This window comes from Vigna angularis, chromosome 5, assembly GCF_016808095.1.
Source record: "Vigna angularis cultivar LongXiaoDou No.4 chromosome 5, ASM1680809v1, whole genome shotgun sequence".
Lineage (NCBI taxonomy): Eukaryota > Viridiplantae > Streptophyta > Magnoliopsida > Fabales > Fabaceae > Vigna > Vigna angularis.
Window position 1 is genome coordinate 38,631,633 of NC_068974.1, and position 25,454 is coordinate 38,657,086.

General features: G+C 33.3%; 3 protein-coding genes across 4 annotated transcripts; 2 read left to right on the forward strand and 1 right to left on the reverse strand.

The window, feature by feature from the left end:
• The first annotated feature begins 1,291 nt into the window (after nt 1-1,291).
• On the forward strand, nt 1,292-4,600 carry LOC108340606 (delta(24)-sterol reductase). The gene is made up of 3 exons (XM_017578096.2): nt 1,292-1,426; nt 2,166-3,431; nt 3,877-4,600. The coding sequence occupies exons 2-3, from the start codon at nt 2,184-2,186 to the stop codon at nt 4,327-4,329; spliced, it is 1,701 nt and encodes a 566-aa protein (XP_017433585.1). The 5' UTR covers nt 1,292-1,426; nt 2,166-2,183; the 3' UTR covers nt 4,330-4,600.
• Nucleotides 4,601-7,586: 2,986 nt separating this feature from the next.
• On the forward strand, nt 7,587-15,346 carry LOC108340609 (tricalbin-3). Its single transcript, XM_017578102.2, has 9 exons — nt 7,587-8,628; nt 9,517-9,758; nt 10,606-10,624; nt 11,075-11,277; nt 12,421-12,530; nt 12,619-12,717; nt 13,902-14,349; nt 14,462-14,551; nt 15,080-15,346. The coding sequence occupies exons 1-8, from the start codon at nt 7,778-7,780 to the stop codon at nt 14,548-14,550; spliced, it is 2,061 nt and encodes a 686-aa protein (XP_017433591.2). The 5' UTR covers nt 7,587-7,777; the 3' UTR covers nt 14,551; nt 15,080-15,346.
• A 1,313-nt stretch (nt 15,347-16,659) lies between these two features.
• Nucleotides 16,660-21,735, reverse strand: LOC108340759 (homogentisate 1,2-dioxygenase). 2 transcript variants are annotated; one of them, XM_017578323.2, is made up of 9 exons: nt 21,494-21,733; nt 20,731-20,961; nt 19,334-19,413; nt 18,861-19,028; nt 18,582-18,757; nt 18,409-18,478; nt 18,150-18,304; nt 17,975-18,058; nt 16,660-16,997 (listed from the first exon to the last, which is right to left on the reverse strand). In XM_017578323.2, exons 1-9 carry the CDS (start codon nt 21,679-21,681, stop codon nt 16,797-16,799), a joined length of 1,353 nt encoding a protein of 450 aa, XP_017433812.1. In that variant the 5' UTR covers nt 21,682-21,733; the 3' UTR covers nt 16,660-16,796. The 2 variants fall into 2 exon arrangements, with proteins under 2 accessions (XP_017433812.1, XP_017433813.1); XM_017578324.2 differs by having other exon boundaries at nt 16,773-16,997; nt 17,923-18,058; nt 21,494-21,735.
• Between the last annotated feature and the right edge of the window lie 3,719 nt (nt 21,736-25,454).

Below are 25,454 nucleotides of genomic sequence, written 5' to 3' on the forward strand. Positions count from 1 at the left end.
AGAGACACAGTGTTATTAGCATTTGTTTTGGACAATAAAGAACATTTATTACTAAAGAAACAATTCTAACTTTGCAGTGGCTAGAGTGTCTGTAAGGCACATGGTGGGGCCGAATTCCACGTGATTCAGGAACAGAGTGCCAATGAAATTTGCTTCCTTTGTTCCTCTTTACGTGATATTCTAATCTTTTGGATCTCATTTCTTCCATTTTTTTCTCCTTTTCTATTTCATGCATATCAATACGACAAACTTTCAATATATTTTATTTTCCACAAAGTTATCTTTTTGAGAGGCCCATTTTCTACCTTTTTCACAGTCTAAATATTTCATATCATTTTTTTTTATTTTATTCAAAGATTATGACATAAAAGCTAAAATGAAATTATGCAATCTCATACTTTCGTTTTTTCTATTAAAAAAAAATCAATGGTTGTACTGATTTTACAAATTGAAATTATAACATTTTTAGATATTGTAATTATATGATTTTGGTTTCTTCAATTATAAATATGTGTACATTACATTAATAAAAGTTAATTTATTCAATTAGAACTATTAATTAATCAATTAAAGATTTCGAAAAATATTGATACCATTATAAATGAAAAGTTAATTAAGACTCATATATATATATATATATATATATAATGTTTACTCTTTAAATTGAATTATTATATAATAATTGACATTTATGATATTTATTTTCCACACGATGTGGTTTTGAAGGTCGGGAGTGACTTTCTTAATATTAGCTTCTCACTTGGACTTTTTTTTTATTTGTTTATTAAGTGAAAGATAGTAATAATTATTTTGATAGTATTTTTATTTTTGTAAATATTTTTATAAGCGGACACAAAACTATTGCTAAATATATAAAAAAAACACTTCAAAATTGAAAGTCAAAATAAGAGCTTTATGAATAGAGTAATAGTAATCTGTTAATTTGAAAAATAAAAATGCCTTTGTTAAAAAATTAAAGAAATAGGTTTGCAATCATACTAACAGGTAGACTACCCTAATAAAGTTAATTATGTGTAATAAAGAAAACATGTGATACATGCATAAATGAATTTAAATAACTTTAAAAAAATAAAATGTAATCTCAATTTAATAATTAATATTTTTATTTAATAGTGTATTATTACAGTCCATCTTCTATCACGTTTTAAAGCAGTTAGATCCAAAAATGCCGAGCAAAGTAATAGTATTTTCCAGCGAAACACACTCCCTAAATAACATTATTTATTAGAAGTAGTCATTGTAGAATAAAACATAAGATGGAGGACTGGAGTAGAAATGAATAGAAGGACCTAAGTGTAAATTTCCGAAGATGTTGCCATGCACTGTAGAGTGGAATAAAAAGCCACCACACTCTTTCTGATTCACTCTCACTCTTGCAACTGCAGCCTCACTCTCACTCTCTCAGGTCTCTCTCTCTCTCTGTTCTCTGGTTTTTCTTCTGTTTGGATTCATGCTATGCAGATTTATTATGGTTTTCTTCTGTTTGGATTCGTACTCTGAGCTTTTCGATCTTTTCTTCTGTGTTTTTTCTTCTCTTTGCATTCTGAATTTCTTCTCAAGGCTTTTTCTATGTTGTTTTTTCCTTGATTTCTCCTACACGCTTCTTGCTTCACCGGATTTGGTTCAAACCACGCCAGCAAATCTATGTCGAACAATCTCTTTAACCTACATTTTTTTTTCGTTACTTCCATTTTCAGGCTCTATTCGCATTTTCCGTATCGTAGGGTCTCAGATCTTTGTTCTACACCGTTGGATTTTCATTATTTTTTCGATTATTCACTGTTTCACGCTTCTGTTTTAAATTATGGCTTCTTTCGAAGCAGTTTCTGCGTTGTCTTTAACAGGGGCGGCGGTTTTGAATAGCGGTTCGATATATCGTAAGACCACGTCACAATTGTTCTCGCCACACTTTAACCTTGATTTTGTGGCCAAAATCACGTTTGGTTGTGACGTTTGCATTATAGTAATTCTGTTGAGGATTTTGTCGTAATGGCTGAGAATTTTTATGACTTGATAGTATTTGTAGTTCTGTATGGACTTATTTTGTCTTTCTATTTATTATACTTGTGTGCATTTATATTTTTGTGTTTGTAGGTAACTGTCGACTTTAGATTTTTGATGATGTAATTTTGGTGATGTGGCAGGAGTAAATCCTCTTAGCGATGTCAGATCTTGAGGCTCCCTTGCGCCCAAAGAGGAAGAAGATTTGGGTGGATTATTTTGTTCAGTTTCGATGGATCATTGTTATTTTTGTGGTCCTTCCCATTTCCTTCACCATTTATTTCCTGACATACCTTGGGGATGTGAGATCTGAGTGGAAGTCCTATAAGACCCGTCAGAAGGAACATGATGAGAATGTGAAGAAGGTTATTAAGCGTCTCAAACAGAGGGATCCATCCAAGGATGGTCTTGTCTGTACTGCTCGTAAGCCCTGGATTGCTGTTGGGATGCGGAATGTTGACTACAAGAGAGCCCGCCATTTTGAAGTTGATTTGTCCGCTTTCAGGAATATACTCGATATCGACCGAGAACGGATGATTGCAAGAGTGGAGCCCCTAGTCAACATGGGACAGATCTCCAGGGCGACCGTACCCATGAATCTTTCCCTTGCTGTCGTGGCCGAGCTTGATGATCTCACTGTCGGTGGTCTCATCAATGGCTATGGAATAGAAGGAAGCTCCCACAAATATGGCCTGTTCTCTGATACTGTGGTGGCCTACGAACTTGTGTTGGCTGATGGTACTCTTGTTAGAGCGACCAAGGACAATGAATTCTCTGATCTATACTATGCCGTTCCTTGGTCTCAGGGAACGCTCGGCCTTCTTGTAGCTGCTGAGATTAGGCTTATACCCATTAAGGAGTACATGAAGTTAACCTACAAACCTGTTGTTGGCAACCTGCAAGAACTCGCTCAGGCATACTGTGATTCTTTTGCTCCAAGAGATGGAGACCAGGATAATGAGGAGAAGGTTCCAGACTTCGTTGAAACAATGATTTATACTCCGACAGAAGGTGTGATGATGACGGGAAGATACGCTTCAAAGGAAGAGGCCAAGAAGAAGGGGAATAAGATAAACAGTGTAGGATGGTGGTTTAAACCCTGGTTCTATCAGCATGCACAGACGGCACTGAAGAAAGGAGAGTTTGTAGAATTCATTCCAACCAGAGAATATTATCACAGGCACACAAGATGCTTGTACTGGGAGGGAAAGCTTATCCTCCCATTCGCTGATCAATGGTGGTTTAGGTTTCTGCTTGGCTGGTTGATGCCACCAAAGGTTTCTCTCCTCAAGGCAACTCAAGGTGATGCTATAAGAAACTATTATCACGAAATGCACGTAATCCAGGACATGCTTGTTCCTTTGTACAAGGTGGGAGATGCTTTAGAATGGGTTCACCGTGAGATGGAGGTAAATCTTCTTACTCAATGTTAACAGTGTTCTACATTGTTTTTTCAGACTGTTTGAACTAGAGAAAGTTGTTTATTTAATAATATGAAGCAAAAGTTGAGGCTGAACACTCAGTTATTTTCGTTGTCTGTTATGTTCTAATTAAAGTAAATCCCATGTTTTTTTATCCCCAACTCACTATTTTGTATTAACATCTTAACTAATTCCTGTCTCGTTTTTATAACTTGTGAAGGATTTGTTTACCTTTCGTCGAATATTCAAGAAATAGTATTCTGCTTTTCTGATGCATTTGATGTTACTAATTTTTCTGAGTAGTACTAGTTTATATATATTTCAATTAAAGCTGATATTTCTATTTGTTGTCCCTGGAATTTATTTTTCTTATATAACCCAGTTGGTGCTGTCGTATATTTTGTTTCTTACACTGCTGATTTTCCATACATAGGTATACCCCATTTGGCTCTGCCCACACAAATTGTTCAAGCTGCCTATCAAAACTATGATTTACCCAGAGCCAGGGTTCGAACTACATCGTAGGCAGGGAGACACCCAAACTGCTCAAATGTACACAGATATTGGAGTTTACTATGCACCAGGTCCTGTTCTTAGGGGTGAGGTATTTGATGGGGCAGAAGCAGTGCGTAAGTTGGAGAGCTGGTTGATTGAAAACCACGGTTTTCAACCACAGTATGCTGTGTCCGAGCTGTCGGAGAAAAGCTTCTGGAGGATGTTTGATGCTAGTTTATATGAGAGTGTTAGGAAGAAGTACGGAGCAGTTGGTACCTTTATGAGTGTATACTACAAATCTAAGAAGGGCAGGAAAACTGAGAAGGAGGTACAAGAAGCGGAGCAAGCGCACCTTGAAACTGCATATGCGGAAATTGATCAACCAGAATAGACTGATCTTGAATTTTGATTAATCTGATGGTAGAATTTTTTGCATCTCAGGCAGGAGTATCATCAAGCCACAGACTGATTTTAGTTTTGATTCATCTGATGGTAGAATTTTATCGCTTTTTTATTCCGCATTTATGGTTTTTCCTTGTAATTTTTCACCATTGGCTTCGGATAGCCTTAGTTGCTGTTCTGGTGTTCCTTTTGTTATTTCGTGAATTATGTATTATGTGGACTTCAAGTTATTTAGACTGAAATGGTTGAGTTCTCGAGTAGATCTTCTGTACAAATAAAATGCTTCACGGCCTAGTCAACTCCTGCTTTCACCGGTTGTTGCACGTAGATATGCACTATGTATGCCGGTGAGCTGGTCCTACCCCATTTCAGTCCTTCAAACATCCTCTGCGTTAACTTAGGTTGTTCACTTCATAAATTAACTTTTACTCTGCCCTTTTTGCTTGTGCTTTCTAAATGAATGTGAAAAAGCGAAGTCGATTCTTCATTCACTGATTTGAGAACAAACAACATATATTTGACTGATGTGTTAAACATTATGTTTTTTGTACACTAAATTTAGACACCTAGTGTTGAGACAAATTGGTCCTCGCCTAGCTATTATACCTGATGCAACCTCTTCCGAATGGACCTGACCACGACACGATGTGTGTTTAGGTCTACAATTAGATTGATGGTGGTGTTTTTAGAGTTACTTATGTTTGAATATTAATAGAAACTTAAGTAATATTTTAGATATTATAATTTCTACAGATTTGTACACTTATCACTGTTTTAATATATGAAGAATTATAGGATTTATATATATATATATATATATATATATATATATATATATATATATATATATATATATATATATATATATATATGTGTGTGTGTGTGTGTGGTACTCTATTATTTGAGATAATACATCAGAATTATTTTTTAAATATTTTAACATGGTATCAAAACTATGGTTAGAGGTTATCCTAGTTATATTTGTTGTTTGTTGTTTCATCCTTAATCGGGTTGATATTTCACGCTGTAAATGTTTATACCTTGGCGTGAGAAGGTGTTGGAAGTCTCATATTAACTAGAAATGAAACCAATTTAGAATATATAAGTGAGTGAAAATCTTATCTTACAAACCGGTTTTGTGGATTGAATTAGGTTTAAAGTTTATTTTTTAACAACAAATTCTTTTCGAGTTGATAACATGATAAATATTTTGTGATTTATGTTTGGTAAAAAAAAATAGTTTTATCTGGTATTATTTTTTGGTAAAAAAACGTATTTCATTTCGAAATCTTTCTTTACTAGAAAATTATTATTTTCTTATTGACTACCGTAATTCTGAATGTTTTTTAAAAACTAATAAAATTGTTCCAAAATCATAAATTTGAAAAGTTTTTTGTTTTGTTTTTATGATATAGTTTTATGAAAAGTTAAACTACAAAGTCGTCATTACATAAGTTTTTATTACTCTTGTAAATAATTTCATTCTTATTACCCTTGAAATCCCTCTCAATAAAAAAATATTTTATTTCAAAACTTGAATTTATAGATCATGTAATTTCATTCAGAGAAAGAGTGAGGAAGGGAAGTTGTATTGAGCCCTTAGGAGACTTGGAATGTGATATCCCGTGTTCATGGTTATCAATGCAATAGAAAACGTGTAAGCCTAATATGAGAAAGACTTCACAAATGAACATCAAATGGTTTTCCTTTTCAATGAGGTTTTCAAAATGTTGATGAATACAAGGTTTGAATGGTCAAAACAAATATTTAAAAGGTTTGGCGGAGATGTGAAGGGATATGATTTTTGTTAAATTTGTTTCAATTTCACATTTTCCTTTGATTGGGGGAAGAAAAAAATATAAATTGTTAGTTTCGTTAAAAAAATTATACAAACTCACTTTTCAACTTTTAGAATTCGTTTCAAATAATTAGTTTTGATTAAAAAAACAACAACGTTATCTACAAACAAAGGAATGAGGTAAGTGACAACGTTAGTAAATATCATGATTGACTGCGGAATAAATATGGCATCAGCCTTACAAAATTTTAATTATGACAGAATTTTTACCACTTTTTATTTTATTTTAATGAATTATTTAATTCTTATTGTTTCATATTTAATTTTTGAATAAATTTTCGTGTAAACGAGTTTCTAAAGAATTGAATCCTTAAAAAGTAAGATGACAATCATTCTAATACTTATTCTCTCCGTTTTTTATGTATCATTTGAGGGTTTTTTTTATGAAAAAACAATTTTTATTTTAATATTAATAAGATTTCATATTGTTTTCATTTTTAATCTATATATATATATCAATAAAAAATATGCGAAGTGTGAAGGTATTAATAACAAAAAATAGTTAATATTATCTTAGAATTTGAAAAATAAGTATTACATTCAAAAGCGTCACTTAAGAAAGAAATAAAACAGATATAAACTTTGAACTAATCTCTGCAGGGTCAATGGCATACATAATAAAATGGAAGCCAATCACGTTTTCCACATTTATAATTTATTAATCATAAAGAAAATAAAAGGAAAAGTCCGATGAAAAAAAAAACTATCTCAAATCAAATGAAAAGAAAAGACTTCTCCAACTCATGCGCGTCCGCCCAAGTTCTTCCGACCACCGACCCATGTGGCTTAACTACAATAATTACTGAAATTAAGATTATAATTACTAAATACACTTTATTTTTAATGTAATAAAAATACATTAAATTATATATAAAAGAAATGTTTATATATTGTTAAAAATTTAAAAGTAATTTTTGTGGCTGATGTCCTTAAGCACAAATTAGTGAAATGTTTAATATTGTTAAGAATGTTATGGTTTCTTTTATTCAATTTATGTTAATAATAAAGAATGATGAGGTGGAAGAATAAATATCAAATATAAATGAGACAACAAAATGATCATAATTAAAAATCGATGGTTTATGTTAAAAAATGTGTAGATAAAGAAAATAAAACTATTTAACTTTTTATTTTCATTCATAAAAATGAAACTTATATTAGGTATATAATAAATCAATATATATCTTACAAAAATCTAAAAATTAAAAAAAAAAATATTTAAGACACTTTTTAATGAGTTTCTGAACAGAATTTTAATATTTGAAAAAGGTGGTAATTGTTTTTTTAAAAAAAGAAAAATAGGAGGAATAGTGGAGTGTAGAGTCCCCTCCACCGAGTTATTGATAATCCACGTGTCCCCGTTTTGAGGCCATAAATCTAGCTTCCAATTCCCACCATCATAAACACAAACATACCGTTTCTTTTTCGTTTCTCTTTCTCCTAATTTGATTTTTTCATTGCATTACGCAATTACTTACAGAAGATGGGACTCCATGATCCCAAGCTTTCGAGGTTACATTGATTCAACAGATTCAAATTTCCATTCATTGATGTTTTTGATCGACCATGCTCCTTATCGATGATTCTACAACACGCTTCTTCCATTTCACACTTCTCTTCACTCTCTCCTTCTCTCTGTCCTTGTAACGCAGCATTTCCGTTCTCCAGAAGAACCAGAAAGCGGTTATTCGTAAATTTCGGTTCTCGCAAATTCCGCAGAAAACGCACCGTTCGCCTCTGCGCCCTTCCTTCCGACGCTTCCAACCCGAACTGGAATTCAGAATTCGCAAATTCCGCGCGGAGAACCGCCGCAACGTTCGTTCTCAAACGAATTTCCAATGAACTCGACGAAGACAACAACATCAGCAACGATGTTGATGAAACCGAGCTGCACGATTTAGCTACGCCGTCCTCGTCGTCGCCGTCGGCGGCGGTTCAATTAGGTTCAAACTTCACCGGTTTCCGCGAGGATCCTATTGTGGATAAGCTGAGGACGCAGCTAGGGGTTATTCACCCGATTCCGTCGCCTCCGATTAATCGCAACGTGGTTGGCTTGTTTGTGTTCTTCTTCTTCGTCGGCGTGGTGTTCGATAAACTGTGGACTTCGCGGCGGCGGAGCAAGAGCGGCGGCGAGGATGGGCTGCGCGGCGTGTGGCCGCAGGTGCCGACGAGCTTTTCGCTGTTCCTGGAGAAGGATTTGCAGAGGAAGGAGTCCGTGGAGTGGGTGAACATGGTGCTGGGGAAGCTGTGGAAGGTGTATAGAGGTGGAATTGAGAACTGGATTATAGGGTTGCTTCAGCCTGTGATTGACAATTTGAAGAAGCCTGATTACGTTGAGAGGGTTGAGATTAAGCAGTTCTCGTTAGGAGATGAACCCTTGTCTGTTAGGAATGTTGAGCGCAGGACTTCTCGCAGGGTCAACGACTTGCAGTAAGTTTGATTGGGTTATCATGTGTGTGTGGTGTATGTGTGTGCTTTATTATGCTTGTGTTTAAATAATTTCTTCGTGAGCTCTTGTAGATAAGAAATTGAGAAGCTAAAATGAATTATGCTTCTTTTCTGAATTAAAATGAACTTATATACCTCACATTTTAGAGAAGTTTGATGAAAAGGATTTTATAAAAGCTAAGTGAATAAGTTGATTTCGACTTCCAGAAAATAAGTAATTCAAATTCTGTTGGAGTATTTCAACTATTTTTTGAGAAGGAACTGTTTTGTATCTTGTACTGTTGATGTACTTTTGGAAGTGTTATAATATAAGTGTATCCAAACATGCATATGCTGTTCATTCGGAAGGAAGTTGCTAAGTTTTCAATTTCAGCACTGCTTATCTGGTCTTGGTAAGCGGAAAGCTAAAATTATGTGGCTGGGATCCTCCCGGGTCGTCAATTGGTTATTGAACAGTGATCGAGGAAGAGAGAGAACATGATAGATGACCAGGATATTCGTGGGAGAGAATAGGAGGATCCAGTTTCCTTGACGAGTGAGCATAAGTTTGAATTTCTTGGTAGGTGGTCTAATGTAAGTGAAAAATAGTAACTGCTCACAAATATTATGCTTATAGAGCAAATTAGTCATAAAATTTTGAACCACGGTGTCTTGGAAGTAATAGCTCAATTTTAAGGTTTAACTGAATTTGAATTGCTGTTTTGTTAATGTTTCTGGGCATAGCTTGTGTAGTATGGATCAGTTTGACCTTTGGAGCATTTTTATTTATTCTAACTCTGGATTTATCTTCTCAGGAACCAAAGCTATAATTGTGTTTTTGGTTGTTATATACCATTATGAAATTAAATAATTTATCTTTGTTTCATCTAGGTACCAGATAGGGCTTAGGTACACAGGTGGTGCTCGCATGCTGTTGATGCTTTCTCTGAAATTTGGCATTATTCCAATTGTCGTACCTGTTGGTGTTCGAGATTTTGACATCGATGGCGAACTTTGGGTAAAATTAAGACTAATACCAACGGAACCATGGGTGGGAGCTGTTTCATGGGCTTTTGTTTCACTTCCCAAGATCAAGTTTGAACTATCTCCATTCCGTCTGTTCAATTTAATGGGTACGCCATACTTTTTTAGATATCAGAAATTATACTCCTCTAAATTATACCCCTGATTTACTATTAATGATTCTTGGGTGGGGAACAGATAGAAAGAAACTCTGGTGTTATTTAGAATTGTTTAAGAATCAATTTAAAATAAATCAAATTGTAAAAACTGAACTAAATAATAAAGGGGTAAAAATTTTCCTACTTCCAATATCTGTTAAAAGAGTAGTTTGCTTCAATTCAATTCAAAACGAAGTTTGGTTCAAATTTGATGGTATAGTTTGCTGCACCATAAACCGTTTAGTTTGGGCTAACATATTTTCAGTTGACTTTAGGCAAACTCTTTCATTTTGGTCTAGTTCTCCTCAGTTGAGTTCAATTCAACTTTTTTGAACACCTTTCTTGAACCCTTTCAACACCAACTTACTGTGTCAACAACCAATTCTACCTCAAACATAAGTTTTTGGATGAAAGCTTTTCAATATCTAACACCTGCCCCCTGCCCCTCTTCATTACACAAGAGCCTATCTTGTCCTGAATTTCTGATTTTTTTCAGAAGTAGGGGGGCCAAAATAGAGGTATGGATCACTAGGTCATAGAAGCTTTTACAACGTGTGAAGATCCAACTCTGTTATCTTAAACTAATAGGTGAATGCTTGTGAATGACTTGATATCTAATTCCTAATTGTCATTTAATTGTAATAATAAATAAGGTTCAGTTTAGTTCATTACTTTTGGTAGGTTAAAGGTAACATAGACTCTCTTTGCTTGGCAAATATATATGTATATTTTAATTGCCTGAAATATTGATGCTGACATCTCTGTTATTTTTCTCTTGTGCATCATTGGGCATGGTCAGCAATTCCAGTTCTCTCGATGTAAGTTTCATTTATCTTCTTTATGTTATTAGTTCATTGCATTTTATGCTTATGAAGCTATGTGTGTGTGCACTTGTTTGAATGCAATTTGAAACCGGTACTATTTATAGAGATTAGACATGTATCTGATTTTGATGTTACTAATTTTGGAAAGGCACAGCACTTTCGAAGCTTTAATTACTTCAGTTAAAATATTTACTTTAGTTATTGTAAATAATTACTTGTTGTTATGTCGTGCTTTCCTTTGTTTCTCTTTAACAATAGTTGTTCTCATAAAAATTTATGTCAATGACAATAATTCTTTAAAACATCAAATGTTTCCTTAATTTGAACTTTTCCAACCTCTCTTTTCATGTTCATGGATTTGTTATCCTGGGGTTGTGAGAATTGTGTTTTTTTGGTGCCATCCTGTAACTAATTATGAGGAATTGTTCTGGTTTTCTCTTGTAGGTTTTTGACTAAACTTCTCACTGAAGATTTACCCAAACTATTTGTACGCCCTAAGAAAATAGTTTTAGATTTCCAAAAAGGAAAAGCTGTGGGTCCAGTTGCTAATGATGTTAAATCTGGAGAAATGCAAGGAAATAAAGATTCTGTGGGTGAACTATCTGTTACTCTGGTGGATGCTCGAAAACTTTCTTATATTTTCTATGGTAAAACTCTATTGTGTTGCATTTGTTTTTTAAATGATTTTTTACTTATTATTTTTCAGACTTGATTGGTGTGTTCTTTGATCTTTAATCGATTTTTATTTAGCAGTCTATCTTTTTTTTTATGTTTGTTCTGTGGGCATATTTTTGTTTTGTCCTCTTTTAGTCATGGGTCCATGTTTGATGTGAGTTTCAATTAACCTATGTTGCTCACATAATCCTTGGGTGCATTAATCCTGAGTTTAAGTTGGGTAAATACTAAACATGACGAATGTGATCTATAGATGAGGTAAAAGAAAAGGAAAAGGAGAAAGCCTAACTAAGCTTTCTGATAGTTTCTGGCAAAAAAAACTAGTGTTAAAGTAGTTTGTTATGTCCTGGAAAATACAAAAAAAATTTATTGTAGTAAATGATGAAGTGGGATGTTATGTCAATTGTCGATTAAATATATACATTTCTAAATGAAACAAAATAAAAGTTAGGTTTTCCTGGAACTTTTACTTTTAATACATTGTAAAGGAAATGTAGACACTGAGCAGAATATTATTTTTCTTTTGCAATGAGTAGGTTTTTAACATAACTTCAATATTGCAGAGTTTTGGCTTTTATTTTTATTCATGTTTGGTAATTGTATTACTTGAAGAGTTGAGAGAAGATGAAAAGTCTTATATTTCACTTAGAAAACCTGATACAACTTACTACTGTATTTATAGGAGATAGTAGTTCTGAAAAGTAAAAGGGCTGGAAGCCCCTAACACAACCCTAACATAAATATTAATAATAATAAGGACAATAAATATTAATAATAATAAAGACATTATACTTCAACAGTATTATTTGTATATACTTATATATATTTAAGTGTGTAGGTTTGGCTCATATATCGAGCCATTGTGATTTGTGAATATTTAGTAGTTGTACTCTCTGTCTTATTTGTTATCTGTCTTGTTTTCAAACATTTTATACTGATAATGATTATAGTTAATTGACCATGTAAATAGAATTTGGCTTTGTGTACTTCATTTTGACCTATATGTATTTTCTTTTCCAAACCTGTTTTAGTTTCAACAGAAAGTTTAGTTATGAATGGTGTTGAATATGTATGCTATATTACCTATCACAATTTTTATTCTACTGATTTTCCAGGCAAGACAGATCCATATGTTGTTCTTGGCCTTGGTGATCAAGTTATACGCAGCAAAAAGAACAGTCAAACTACCGTAATTGGACCCCCAGGAATGCCAATTTGGAATCAGGTGTCTTTTTTTTATTTTCCAATTCATCTTGATTATGCCATTTCTATTTTTCTTTTATTTACCATACTAATGTGTTCTCGCTCAACAGGATTTTCATATGCTCGTTTCCAACCCTAGAAAACAGAAGTTATTCATTCAAGTAAAGGACGCTCTAGGATTTGCAGATTTGACTATCGGTACAGGAGAGGTTTGTATTAAGCATAACAACATTTGTATTTTAGTGATGATTACCTTTTCTCTATTTAATAGGTTTATTCTTCTTTCACAGTTTTAAACATACAGTTAGCTTGAGCTTTTCCTTTTGGGATTTTTCTGCTTAACTTTTTGTCAACCTTTCATTTTATACTGCTTCTTGCTAGCTTTCTTATATCAAGGACATGTCTTTTCATGGTCACTGTTTTAAATATTTTCTTACTGTATGGCATATTTCATGTATTTTGTCAAAGTCATTATTATTGTATTTGAAGTCCTTGTCTTGAATAATGAACTGAATGACGTGCTTGTTCTCCCTCTTTTCCCTCTTATTATTGACCTTGATTTATTTCTTATTGATTGACTTTCCCGATTTTCATTAATACAGTAGGATACTACTTCTTCTATACTACAATAATTGTCATGTATAAGAGAAAATAAGTCCCAAAATAAATATCATTTTAGATTCTCAGTGTAATAGTACGTAGTCTTACAAATTTATACCCTTAATAATATTAATGATAGACAACTGTAACTGAAAGTGAATTAGCGATCAAAAGGTTAATTTTGTATTTGCAACCCCTTCTCATTTATTCACTAGTTTTTCTTGGTTTGTCTCACAAAACCTAGGATGACAATTATTACATAACAGAGGGAGTAGCTTTGATTAGGGATGACAAATAAACTCATCCCTACGGATATGGTATGGTCCGAACCGTTCCCAATTTTGATGGAGAATCTCCGCATTGGCCAGATACCGGAATAAGTATTTGTAATATCTTTTTTTTATAAACTGGGGATATGATGAATATATATATATATATATATATATCCCTCAAGTCTTGAAATGATGATTATTGTAGGTCTCTTCTTATGGCCACTATTCACAACACAGAAAAATATAGTACTATTATATTTTTTCTGAAGGGGCTTGTGCATTTGTCTATATATATAGGGAAGCTATTGCAAAATAAATTTTATCTTGTCAGTCCCTTGCATCGAAGTTTGATATTTGTTTATAAAATTTAATTTAGTGTTTTAAAGGTAGTCTATTTGAAAATTAATTTTTGTTTTCACTTTTGTTATTTAAGATTGTAACAAAATTTCATGTCATACTGTTTTTGTCTTGAAAGGGGCACTAAAACATGGGTTTACTTTTTATTAATTGGAAATATTCAGGTTGATTTGGGATCTCTTAAAGACACTGTACCAACAGACAAAATTGTTGTTTTACAAGGAGGTTGGGGATTTTTAGGAAAGCGCTCTTGTGGCGAGATATTACTTCGGCTAACATATAAAGCATATGTGGAGGATGAGGAAGATGATAAAACTGAGATGGGTTCCATTTATACTGATGTTTCTGATGACGAGTTGTCTGATTCGGAAGCAAATGTCACTGACGAGAGGGAGGAAAGAAATTCTTTGTACGAAACAGATAAAGAGTCATTTATGGATGTTTTGGCAGCATTAATTGTGAGCGAAGAATTTCAGGGGATAGTAGCATCTGAAACAGGGTTTGGCAAAGTTTTGGACAATGGCTCAAATGCTGCGTCTAAAGTGTCAAAGTCTCCGGTTCCCAATGCTGAACCAACTCCTTCTAGTTCTGATTATTCTGAAGGTTCTGGAGGTATCATTATCTTGTGATCTTTAATTGAACCTTCTATACCTGTTATCTGCTGCTTTATCAGATTTAAAAACGTTGTGTTCGTGCTGATGACAATTGCAACTTCCAATTGCAGGGTCAGCCTTACTTTGGCTTGCTGTGATTACTAGCATATCACTACTAATTTCTCTCAATGTTGGGGGATCCAATCTCTTCAATCCTTAAGGTGGCGTTCTTCTTGAAAATAATCCTTTTTCAGCTGAAGTTATTCCTACATCGTTTTTCATTGCTTCCTAACTGTCTTTTTTTATTACCAAACATTCACTATTTATCCTTTATACTAGTGATAGCTTTTTATTTCTTGTGTTATATTCGACTGTGTTATCATTTCTGGTTATCCATTCCGACGCTTGACATCTTGGAGTACTTGTTAATGTCAAAGTTTTCCTCAGTAGGAAGCACATTTTGTTAACTCATGATTTTGCAAGTCGTCCTTAAAATATCTTCTTTTTTTTGCGAAATAAAACAGTTTGTTCTAAAAAGCTTCTACATCACTGTAAATACTATCAATATTTGTATGTACAGAGGATAATGGATAATATGATTGCTTGGTGGAAATACTGTCAGTTGGTGTTGCAATGTTGTCAACTAATATAGATGTCAAACTGCTTGCATCTTTTGATCATACTTCTTATTCTGTTGGTTTGCCCTCAGAGATGCTAATTCCATTTTGTTTATTATTTTTTTTTGTCAGGTTGGGCAGTAGATATAATTAGATTGTTCTTCTTTTATCCTTTGCTATAGTGATTGTATATTCATTAGTGCTTCTGACGGAGGAAAGCATCTACCGGCGGCGCATATTTTTGGCTTCGTTTTGTGAGAGCCACAGATTTTATTTCTGCTTAAATCTGTATTATTAATTGTCCATATACAAGCATTTTGTTTTATACCCGGCAATAATAAAATAGAATAACAGCTTTTTAGGATAAACCAAGACCAACAAAAAGTCTCTTTTTATTAATTATTGCTTTTTGGTATTTCAGAGTTTAAATTGCTTGATAGAATCATAACAGTAATTTGAATCTAACAATTTATGTGTTACCCTAATCGTCATTTATGAGTGTGCATGTTAGCTTTCTTCCATTATTGTGGCAGAACAATTTGTATTTGTTAGGAAAGTTAGTTAATTTAATTAATAAGATTGAATCTTTTAAAACGTTAACGTATGGAAAAATAAATATTCTTATGAAGTTTTAATTTTTAAACTTATATTATTCGGCTGTTCAATCTTTACATGAGAGTAAAAGAAATAATTTATAATATCTATTATTAAATTCTTTAATTATTCAATCTTCATTAGAGAAAATAACTAACTTTCTCATCATGATTCATCAGAAACTTTGTTTTTAACATTTCTTTTATGTATAATTAAACTAAAATCCCATGAAATTGTTCATATCATATAGGTCTAAAATAACTTCATAACATGTATTCATATTTACAGGTCTTGGATAATATCTCTTTACCCTCCTAACAAGGTTTTATTGGAATTTCACAGGAACTTTCTACCAAATAATTTCTAACAAAAATCGCATTTTCTGCATAAATTATCTCAAGTTCTTTCAAGAAGCAAACTAATTAAAGTGTACCTCAAACTTCAAAATGAATGAATGATTCATTTTATGCTGGTAAATGAGAATATTAAAACTGATTAGACTTTATTTCTGTTAGCTATGGTTTTTTAATAAATTAAGTAAATTATTAACATGTAAATATATATTAAAAAAATCTCATGTTTTTACGTGTGAATTCTGTGACACTCGGGCATTGACAAGGGTGGGGAGTGATCGTCGGTGTAAGAAGCACGAAGTGTAAGAGGCACACACAAAGAGTGGCTCCTGGCATGCTTTCAGTGGGAGAGACACATGGAAGAATCGAACACACACTGGAATGAGAGGGATCTAGAGACTATATAAATATAGGTAGCCTAACCCATAAGAACTCCATGATTAAACGTGCTTAGCCTGAAGTAATTTAGGAATGAATAACCTTATGTCAAATTTTTCCTATAAGTTGCCGGAGCGTTACAAATTCCTTTATTTAAGTCCACGGAACATATTTTAATTAAAATATTGTACTTGTTCTTCTAATGCAAGTTGTCAACATTTAACCACTATCTATTTTTTTATCAGCAAACCATTCCAGGGGATAATATTACCTCTTTTCCAATATATAAATATTTTATTAATAAAATTTGCATACAAAGTGTTATAGTATTTCTCTTTTATTATAATAACATCAACTATTTTATTAATAAAATTTGCATACAAAGTCTTATTTATACCAACCAACTGATTATAGATTAGTAAGTCCTTTTAGAATTTGTTGTACACGTATTATTTCTCATATTTCATAATTACATCTATTTTTATGCACAACAAGATCAATTTATTGGGAACAGTTGTAGCCATTTATGGTTGGTTTTCAGGACATGTCTCTGTTACTGTAAAATGAGATTTGAGGCCAATCCAACACTGGTAGTAATCTTGATCCAAGAAGGGTGATTCTAGGGCCCATTGACTGATCCGGGGTATCAAACTTGATTCAAACATAAAAGCCATTGTTTCTGTGATCTTGGAGGGTCCTATATCATTACCTCGAACAATGGTAGCCTGTAAATTAAATCACAACACATAGGTTACTACAAGATTGAATCCACCAATGTATAAACTTTTGCATCTTTAATAAATGGCAAATAATGATATCATTTTCCACTTTATTTGACACGGCATTTTCCACGTCACTTAAGAGAAGACTCACTTCCTAATTCTCTTGTCTCTCTCAATAAAATTCTTTATGAAATTGCAAATAAAGCGTCTACTTATGGGTTGTGGTTGGAGCTAAAGAGGTTCTTCATGACCTAGTAAGTTGTTTTGAACTTTGTATGACGAAGAATTTGTATTTGAAGAATTTATTTTTGGATCAGCAAAGTATGTTGAGAAGGTCTCAGACCATTATGGCATGTGTGGTGCCAAGTCAGTTGCTACTCCATTGACATCACCTATTCATCTATCTGTAACCAGCACTAGTCTTCCAGAATTTGAGAAGGAATAAATGAGTTTTGTTTAATATGCTAGAGTAGTGGGGAGTTTGATGTATCCAATTGTGTGTACTAAGTCAACCTTAACCAAACAGTTAGTCTACTGAGTACTTGATGCCCCCAATAACCAACGAATGGCAAGTGCTTTTCTTTGTGCGGATCCTATTTCAACTGGAACTTGATGAGTTAATCTGCCTACGCGTCTTGCTTTTACTGTTATATCGGGAGTTACTCCACATATTGCTTGACGTAAAACAGATAGTGGATTTGTTCTGTCTTTTGTTAAATCTTTTTCATAGTTCTATAGAGAATTTGATAAGCCAATAATTTTTTTCCGTGTTTCAGAACACAGTTAACCAACATGTTAACTAATTGATTACGATAAATTGGATCAGATTTTGCGGTTTTTTATTCTGCAGTACCTCGCCATGACATGAGTGTGAAAGGAGGAATTCGTTTTTTTAAAACTTTTAGAAGTACGTACTAAGCCAACTTACCCATTAGAATAGAGGTTTACTTTTTGTGCATGATTGTTTGGAAAAACCATACCTCATATGACTTGGTATCAGGACCATGGGGAGTCATACAGTTATGGAGACTTGCACCACCAGGAAGAAATCCATCAGCCTTGGCCTGAACAAACAAACGTATAAAGCTACATATTATTACCATTTACTTCTTCCATTAAATAGTGATTAAAAAGTCAAATTTTGATATAATATACCTCATAGCCACCGTGAATGAGACCCATAAATTCACTCATGCAGTTGCGATGATAATATGGAGGCCGGAAAGTGTGCTCAGCAACCAGCCATCTGGGTGGAAAAATGACAAAATCAAGTAATGCCACTCCAGGTTTTTCAGTTGGTGCTGTCAACACTGCACATGGAAACACAAGTTGTCAAAAAATTAAAAAGAAAAAACTATTTCCATGAAAAAAACAGACAATGGCCATGGAAATTTTTACTTTTAAAGATGCATACCAGTATTGATTGATGGATCACTATGATCAAACAGAACCGTATTATAAGGGCAGAATTTGCTTAAATCATACTGCAAGCAAAAACAATATTTGCCAAATTAATAAGATGCTTAATTTTTTTCACAGATATTATAACCGTAGCAAAATGAAAATAATATCATTTTAATCACCAACCTTATATGGAAAATAATTACCATGCCAAGCAACAACATTGAAGGGAGAGAAATCTTGAACTGCAGAAAACAGTTCACCCCCAAACTTCTGCACTATAGTGTACCCAGGATAGGATTTATTTTCAAACCATGCAGTAGGAACAAGGAAATCCCTTGGCGCGGCAAGACCATTAGCACCTTAAATGTCAACAAAACTCACTTTTAATTCTATACAACTTGAAAATTTTCAGCAAATAAATATCATAGTTTAAATTTCTTAAGAGCAAAAGACGAAAGATACCTATCGGTCCCAGATCAGGAAGTTGAAAATGAGTACCAAATATTTCAGCAACATAACCCCGCGATGGACTATCAAGCAGATTCACAGAAAAACGAAAACCTTGAGGTAGTATAGCAATTTCACCCGGGGAAACTTTTAACCTTCCACATTCAGTAGTGATTAAGAGTCCTACAATTTCAGAAGCCAATATGAAAAACTAAATAAAATGTATGGAAAGGTATACTTCTGAAATAGGGAACAAACATCGTAAAAACTTTATTAACCACAATGCCAAAGCAGAATTTAATGCAAAGGAAGAATTAACAAAAATGCCGACAACAGTTTGTCCTTATAATAATAATAAGATTATACACAAGAAGGAAATTATATTGGTCCTTAAAGGATTATGTGCACGCAAGTACAAAGCAATCAACCCCAAAGACCACTTTCTAAGTGAATATTGAACAATCAAGGAAATTGTTATTGTGACTTACTTCCTTGCTGGGGAACTATCAAGAAGTCACCATCGGCATTGCAAAAGGCACAATTCTCCATTGATTTGTTTGCAGCGTACCTATAAGTGATACTTTCCCCTTAATTAAAGTGGCGATATTAACTTCAAAATTTAAATTTATCATATCAAATCTGGAAGCTTAGCATCACTATCTATGACCTACCCTAATTAGTGTTGTTTTGCTTAGGCTACCAAAATTAAGGAAAAATAATACCCAGATGTGAATTTAAGAAAGCAGTGCATGGTGGTGACATTACTTAGGGCAGACACAAAATAGAATATATCAAATAAACAAGTTAATTTGCTACCTCAACTCATCCTTGCTCAGACCACGGTTATTGTTTCAGACTGGGACCTCATATCTCATTTCTACCTTTCAACCCGCACAAGTAGTGCAGGAGAACTAAGACTCATACTGCATAGAAGGCTTGGACTCGGCTTGTAAAGAGTTTATTGTTTAAATTTGAATTGTTTATTCAATTGAGCTTAAGTAGGAGCTTTAATTTGGCTCGTTTAAAGAATATTAAGCTGCAACTTGGCTTGTTTAGTTCAATAAAAACTTTTATCAATTTTGCTTTTATGAAATTTTTCTTAAATTATTATTTAACTTGATCGATATAGCATCTAAACTTTATGTTAATACTAATCTACTAATTAAAAATATGCATAAATACTTTCCTAGAATAAAAGTCGTGTATCAAAAAAGGAAGCTAGTGTTTTACACAAATGCAACATTATAACAGTTAATAGAACTTGAACTTTGAAACAATTGTACTAACTTCTAAAGGAAACATAAACAACAATAGCTCCCATTCTAAACTTTTATATAAAAGAAATACGCCTGAATTCTTCTTAAAGTCAAACTTTTAAAGTTTGGACTCAACTCATTCAAATCAAGCCTACTTAAACGTCACCCCACCTTGACATCAGTCAATCACTCCAAAATTGGAAAACTCAATCCCACATAGCAGGGGCACTATATCATCTTAAATGGATTTCTCTCCAAGCAACCACAGCCCACTGTGAATGAAGGATTTTAGTCAATTAGTTACATATCTTTGCCACCACCTTCATATACAACAAATGTAAAGTCCAACCAAGAGTCGGGTTCCCATCGTTGTGGGCTGCAGCTATACTGTTGGAGACCCACTTACTGTGATAAACCACCCTACTTTTATTACATGTATTATTTCAATACCTACTTATTAAATTGTGACATCAATGTATCTTTCTTTTAGTGCTTGAGATTTAAGAAACTTAAGCTCACAAATAATGTTGTTCTGATTAGGAAACCTAACCCTCTAAAAAGTCAACAAAAAAAGAAAATGGATTGACTAGCACAAAACCCACTAGATAAAAAGGATACCAATTATTTACATGTGGATAGCATATCCGTGGCGCATGAAAGAGCTGCCAGAACCACAAATGGTGGACAACCCATCAATGAAATCCGTTGGTGAATCAGGTGCATCCATGGGCTTCCATCTAAGCTGTGTTGGGTTAGCAGAACTGTTGGAGTTGTTGAACTCACTAAAAATTCTCCTGTTACTAGGTACTCTAGGTTGAAAGGGTTGGTGGGTCACTGATGGCTTGATCCGGTAAAACCAACTACAAATAATTAAGCCAGCAAAGGCAGAAGAAGAGTTAATAACCATTTAAAAAATTATACTTATGCAACACTTTTGTACAATCTAAGAGAGAGAGGAAACAGAAAAAGACAGAATTTGATATGTAGCGAATGATGTAAGGGGAAGATCTTACACAAAAAGTGGTATTATGCTCTGCATGAAAAATACTGATTGTACAACAAAATTATTTGATATAACAAATAACGTGATAGAAACAAATAAAAACAAAAGATATCTTCTATAAAGTGTTGTTGCATATGTATCCCATCTTTTTCGTTAATACATACTTTAAAAATGAATGCATTGAGTTTTTATTGATTTAGAGCATAAAAATTTGCAGACTAACTTCAATTGTGTGCTCCAGTTTACGATTTTTATCAAAAAGATATTACTATTACTAAACTAGTATTTTCCAATGGTGATAAATTTCTATACACATGTTTTGAAGGTCACAACAAAAAAACTAAACAGAAATAAATATATATGGTAGTTATAGAAGAGCTACGATTGACCTGAAGAGGTTGCGGTTGCGAGGGGAGGTGAAGGAGGTGCCGGAGATTTGCTCGGCGTAGAGACCGAAGGGGCAGATGAGAGGGCTGTTCTGCCCCGCCGGCAAAGCTCCGGCGAGAGCCTCGGAGGAATGGTGGTTTCCGAAGCCAGAAAGGTAGCTGAAATCGTCGCCGGCGATTGGGTTGTCCATGATTTACTGAACTCACAGAAAGAAGATTGGAGTGGAGAAATGAAGTTGAGTAAAGAATTGTGCTTCATTTATTTATATAAAAAAAAGGATAAAGATGAGTTGGAAAGTGATGGAGTTGGTAGCTTTCTTTAATGTTGTGTTCTTTAGGATGGATAGCAGGCACATGATTTAAATGGATTTGAGTGAATTTAAGGGTAATTTTTTTATTGTTTTTTTGAGTGGATTTGTGGGTAATTGAAAGTGAATTTAAGGATAAAATTTGTGAGAATTAATATATGATTTGATTGATTTGACAAATTTAAAAAATTAGTTTAATTGGTAAAAATTAAAGATTACCAAAATGCTCCTAGCTATTAAAGTAATATAAAATGTTAATTTTTAATGTTATATTTAAATGTATAAATGTTAATAAAGAGAGGAAATTAATTAATAATAATTAAAATTAATTTTAAAATATTAAAAAAATTATAATGTAGTAAAATAAATTTATTTTTAAATGTAGTATTTCTTTGTAATATAATTTATTATCGAATACTATCAATTTATTTGTCTACAAAAGTGAGATATTGTAATGCATTGAAACGATATTGTTGCGGCATCCCTATTAGACGTCTTGTATGGGATGGATGCGAAGATAAAAAGTCGAAGCACTGTCTGAATAAATTCTGATCTTCAATGTTCATATAGTCTGTAATAAGTTTTCAATTTTTTTTGTTTTTGGATTAGATGGTTCAATCCTAGCATTTAACAGGGAATTTCGACGCTCCATGGCCTGTGTTTGTCGTTCAAGAGAAGCAGACAATCTTCTTCCTTGATTAATTATTTCTTGCAGTTCATATGTGATTCGAGAATCCATCTGATTTGCATTTAATTTCAGTGAGCAATAAATAAAAGTATGAAAATTGATGTCATGCAATCATATATTCATTAAACATGTAATACAAGATATTCAAAATATTTATGATAAAGAATAATTTCATGTGAACTTTTATTTTTTAATAAAATAAAAATAATAATTATGACATTAAATAATATAAATAATCAATAATGATTAAATGATCAATATTAAACATGTTGTCATATAAAAACTAAATACAAGTATAGATGAAAATTATTTTGTCAGGTAAGTAATATTTCAAAATTATAATTATAAGATTAAATAAAATATGTATAACAATATATTAGATCTCTTTATACATTTATATACATAATACAATTTTTAATTTATAGATAATGTCTAAATAATAATTAAAGATAGTTATTTAATCAATAAAAAAAATGTAAACCCCCTTATACGATCAATTAGAACACAAAAAATACTAATGCTAACATAGTCATTAATAATGAGTGTTCACTTATGAGTTTATAAACTTCACTGAAATACAAATGCAATTAAGAAAATGATACAAGACTTACCAGATTTGAAGACGTATGAAGATTACTATATGCTCGTTTGAGCAAAAACTTTGGAGTCCAAATTATAATGTAATGGCAGTGGGGTGAGTCACAGATTCTGCAATAGCAATAACACTTTCTCCTTTTCTATAGAAGATATATTCAAATCTGAATTTTTCTAAGCCTAAACCAAACGTGAAACATATATCAAATTATTATCAAATAAAATGATTCAACAATGCACACAAACCATAAATAATGTTTCCAACTTACATAAAAATGGATCAGCTTGCCACTTAAGTCAATGATGCAGCTCTATCCACCAACTTCACAAGCAACCAGCCACCATATCTTGTTTTCTAAGAATGCAAATGGTATCAAAACATGTTAACATCAGTTTCTTACACTGCCAACCAGAGAAGAACTTCTTTCACTATCAACAAAAAAAAATTACACATAATACCAATTAAACAGAATGATCTTGATCAATGTCCACCACCTTGCCTAGGCTACACAGCACATAAATGGTCCACCACCTTGCGAAATCTCCACCACCTGCATACACCTTCACGTAGCTTGCTGCCAATACCTCCAAGCACTGCATCACAAACATAGGGTTATGGGTGCTCATCTTTTTATACCTACATGGACTCCAATGCATCCAAGAGGATGATTCACTCCAGCTTGGTCTCCTTCTCCAACGTCTCCTTCTCCAGCTTCGTGGAATGCTTAAACAACCATGGCAGCTCTCTGCAATGCCTGGAAAGCCTGAATACTACTGGCTGGAACCGGATACAACTGATGTGTCAATGGTTCTGGAACCGAATACTCGAGGTATGGAACCGGATCCACCTGTCTGTCAATGCTTCCAACCTCTCCACCTCCGTCTCTGTCTACGACGACTGCTGCTCGTAAGAACACACCCTCCATCATCTGCGCCCTTCTCGTCAACACCAAAGGCACCATCACTTCCATGGACGAAGGTACGCTGAAGCTAACCAATGAATGCGAGGGACAGAGGAACGCAGTTATGGATGTCCAAACCACTCACAAACCACAGCGAACCGGAAACGACGCCGGCAAAACCGAATAAACTCGCGCACACCTTGGCTGGAACCGGATACAATAATGTGTATCCTTCGTTGGAAGTTCTTCCACAAGCTAGAACCGGATACGCGAAGTTGTTGGAGAAGCTGGATCCGAATACGTCTCCCCATGGAAGTTGTTAGAGAAGCTGGATCGGATACGCCAACCTTGTATCCGGATACGCCTCCTTTGGAACTCCTTCAAATTGCTCGAACCGGATACCCTCTTCTTCGAACCGAATACACAGTCTGGTTCTTTACTTCTTCAATCCCTCCTTCCACGTTTGGTCATCTGCATCCACTCCGTCATCATCATCAACAGCGTTCTTGCTCCTCCGTTAACGACTGTCTTGCTCTTCCTTTAAATCACAAACCTTCTACCTACAACAACCACGTCAAAATGGAAAGAAACATTACCTTTACTCCACCGCTGGTCACTTTCAAGCCAATACTTCGGATCTGTTATTAAGCATCAAATTCGAATAAGGTTTGTATTGGAATTTTATTTTTCATACAGGGCATATAAGTCTTTGTCCAGTAAATCAGCGTAAATCTTCTCAAATCAGCGAGATGAGTTCAACACTGATATCTCACAAATCAGCGGATTTATTTCTTCACAAATCATTCCATGAGAACAACGTCCATCTCTCAAATCCATCCTCACATATCCGCGTGAACAGTTCTTTTCCTTCAAACAAACACCGCCTAAGTCTTTTTTCGATAATAACATGTTAGATAGAAACTTTTATAATAATTAATTTAGGGATAAATATTAATTTGTTAGAAGTTCAACGCTAATACAAATAACTAAAAATTATTTATCATTCACTAATTTCATGTTAAAACATCTTATGCTATAAATATTATATATAAATTTGTAAAAATAAATGATTTTAGAATAATATGATGCGTTTCCACCTTTTCTCTTCTTCTCGTCAAACTCATTTCTCAAAGCACTTCAGACGGAATGAGAGTAGTCAAATTTTATTATTACATGACATAAAAATTCAGTATAAATTTATAAATTTAATAAATTTATTTAATTACAATATTTTTAGTTTTTATATTTATAACTTAAATAAAAATAATAAAAATTCAGTATAATTTATAAATTCAATAAATTTATTTAATTTTTATATTTATAACTTAAACAAATTAAAAAAAAAACTTCAGTGAGATCATAAAATACAGTACAAGTTCAGTAATAAACATATGAAATAATATTTTTAAATTATATAGAAATGAATATTTTCCTTCGACTATTAAAAATATAATTTATTTTGTATTAAAAAT

Excerpts from the sequence above, each read along its gene's own strand:
- LOC108340759 (XM_017578323.2), bottom strand. The coding sequence starts at position 21,681 with ATGGACAACCCAATCGCCGGCGACGATTTCAGCTACCTTTCTGGCTTC. Across the intron at positions 19,414-20,730 it reads CACGGATATGCTATCCACAT|GTACGCTGCAAACAAATCAA; the intron begins GTAAATAATTGG and ends TATCACTTATAG. Across the intron at positions 18,758-18,860 it reads TCCTGATCTGGGACCGATAG|GTGCTAATGGTCTTGCCGCG; the intron begins GTATCTTTCGTC and ends TTGACATTTAAG.
- LOC108340609 (XM_017578102.2), top strand. The coding sequence starts at position 7,778 with ATGATTCTACAACACGCTTCTTCCATTTCACACTTCTCTTCACTCTCT. Across the intron at positions 11,278-12,420 it reads ACTTTCTTATATTTTCTATG|GCAAGACAGATCCATATGTT; the intron begins GTAAAACTCTAT and ends CTGATTTTCCAG. Across the intron at positions 14,350-14,461 it reads TTATTCTGAAGGTTCTGGAG|GGTCAGCCTTACTTTGGCTT; the intron begins GTATCATTATCT and ends TTCCAATTGCAG.
- LOC108340606 (XM_017578096.2), top strand. The coding sequence starts at position 2,184 with ATGTCAGATCTTGAGGCTCCCTTGCGCCCAAAGAGGAAGAAGATTTGG. Across the intron at positions 3,432-3,876 it reads GGGTTCACCGTGAGATGGAG|GTATACCCCATTTGGCTCTG; the intron begins GTAAATCTTCTT and ends TTCCATACATAG.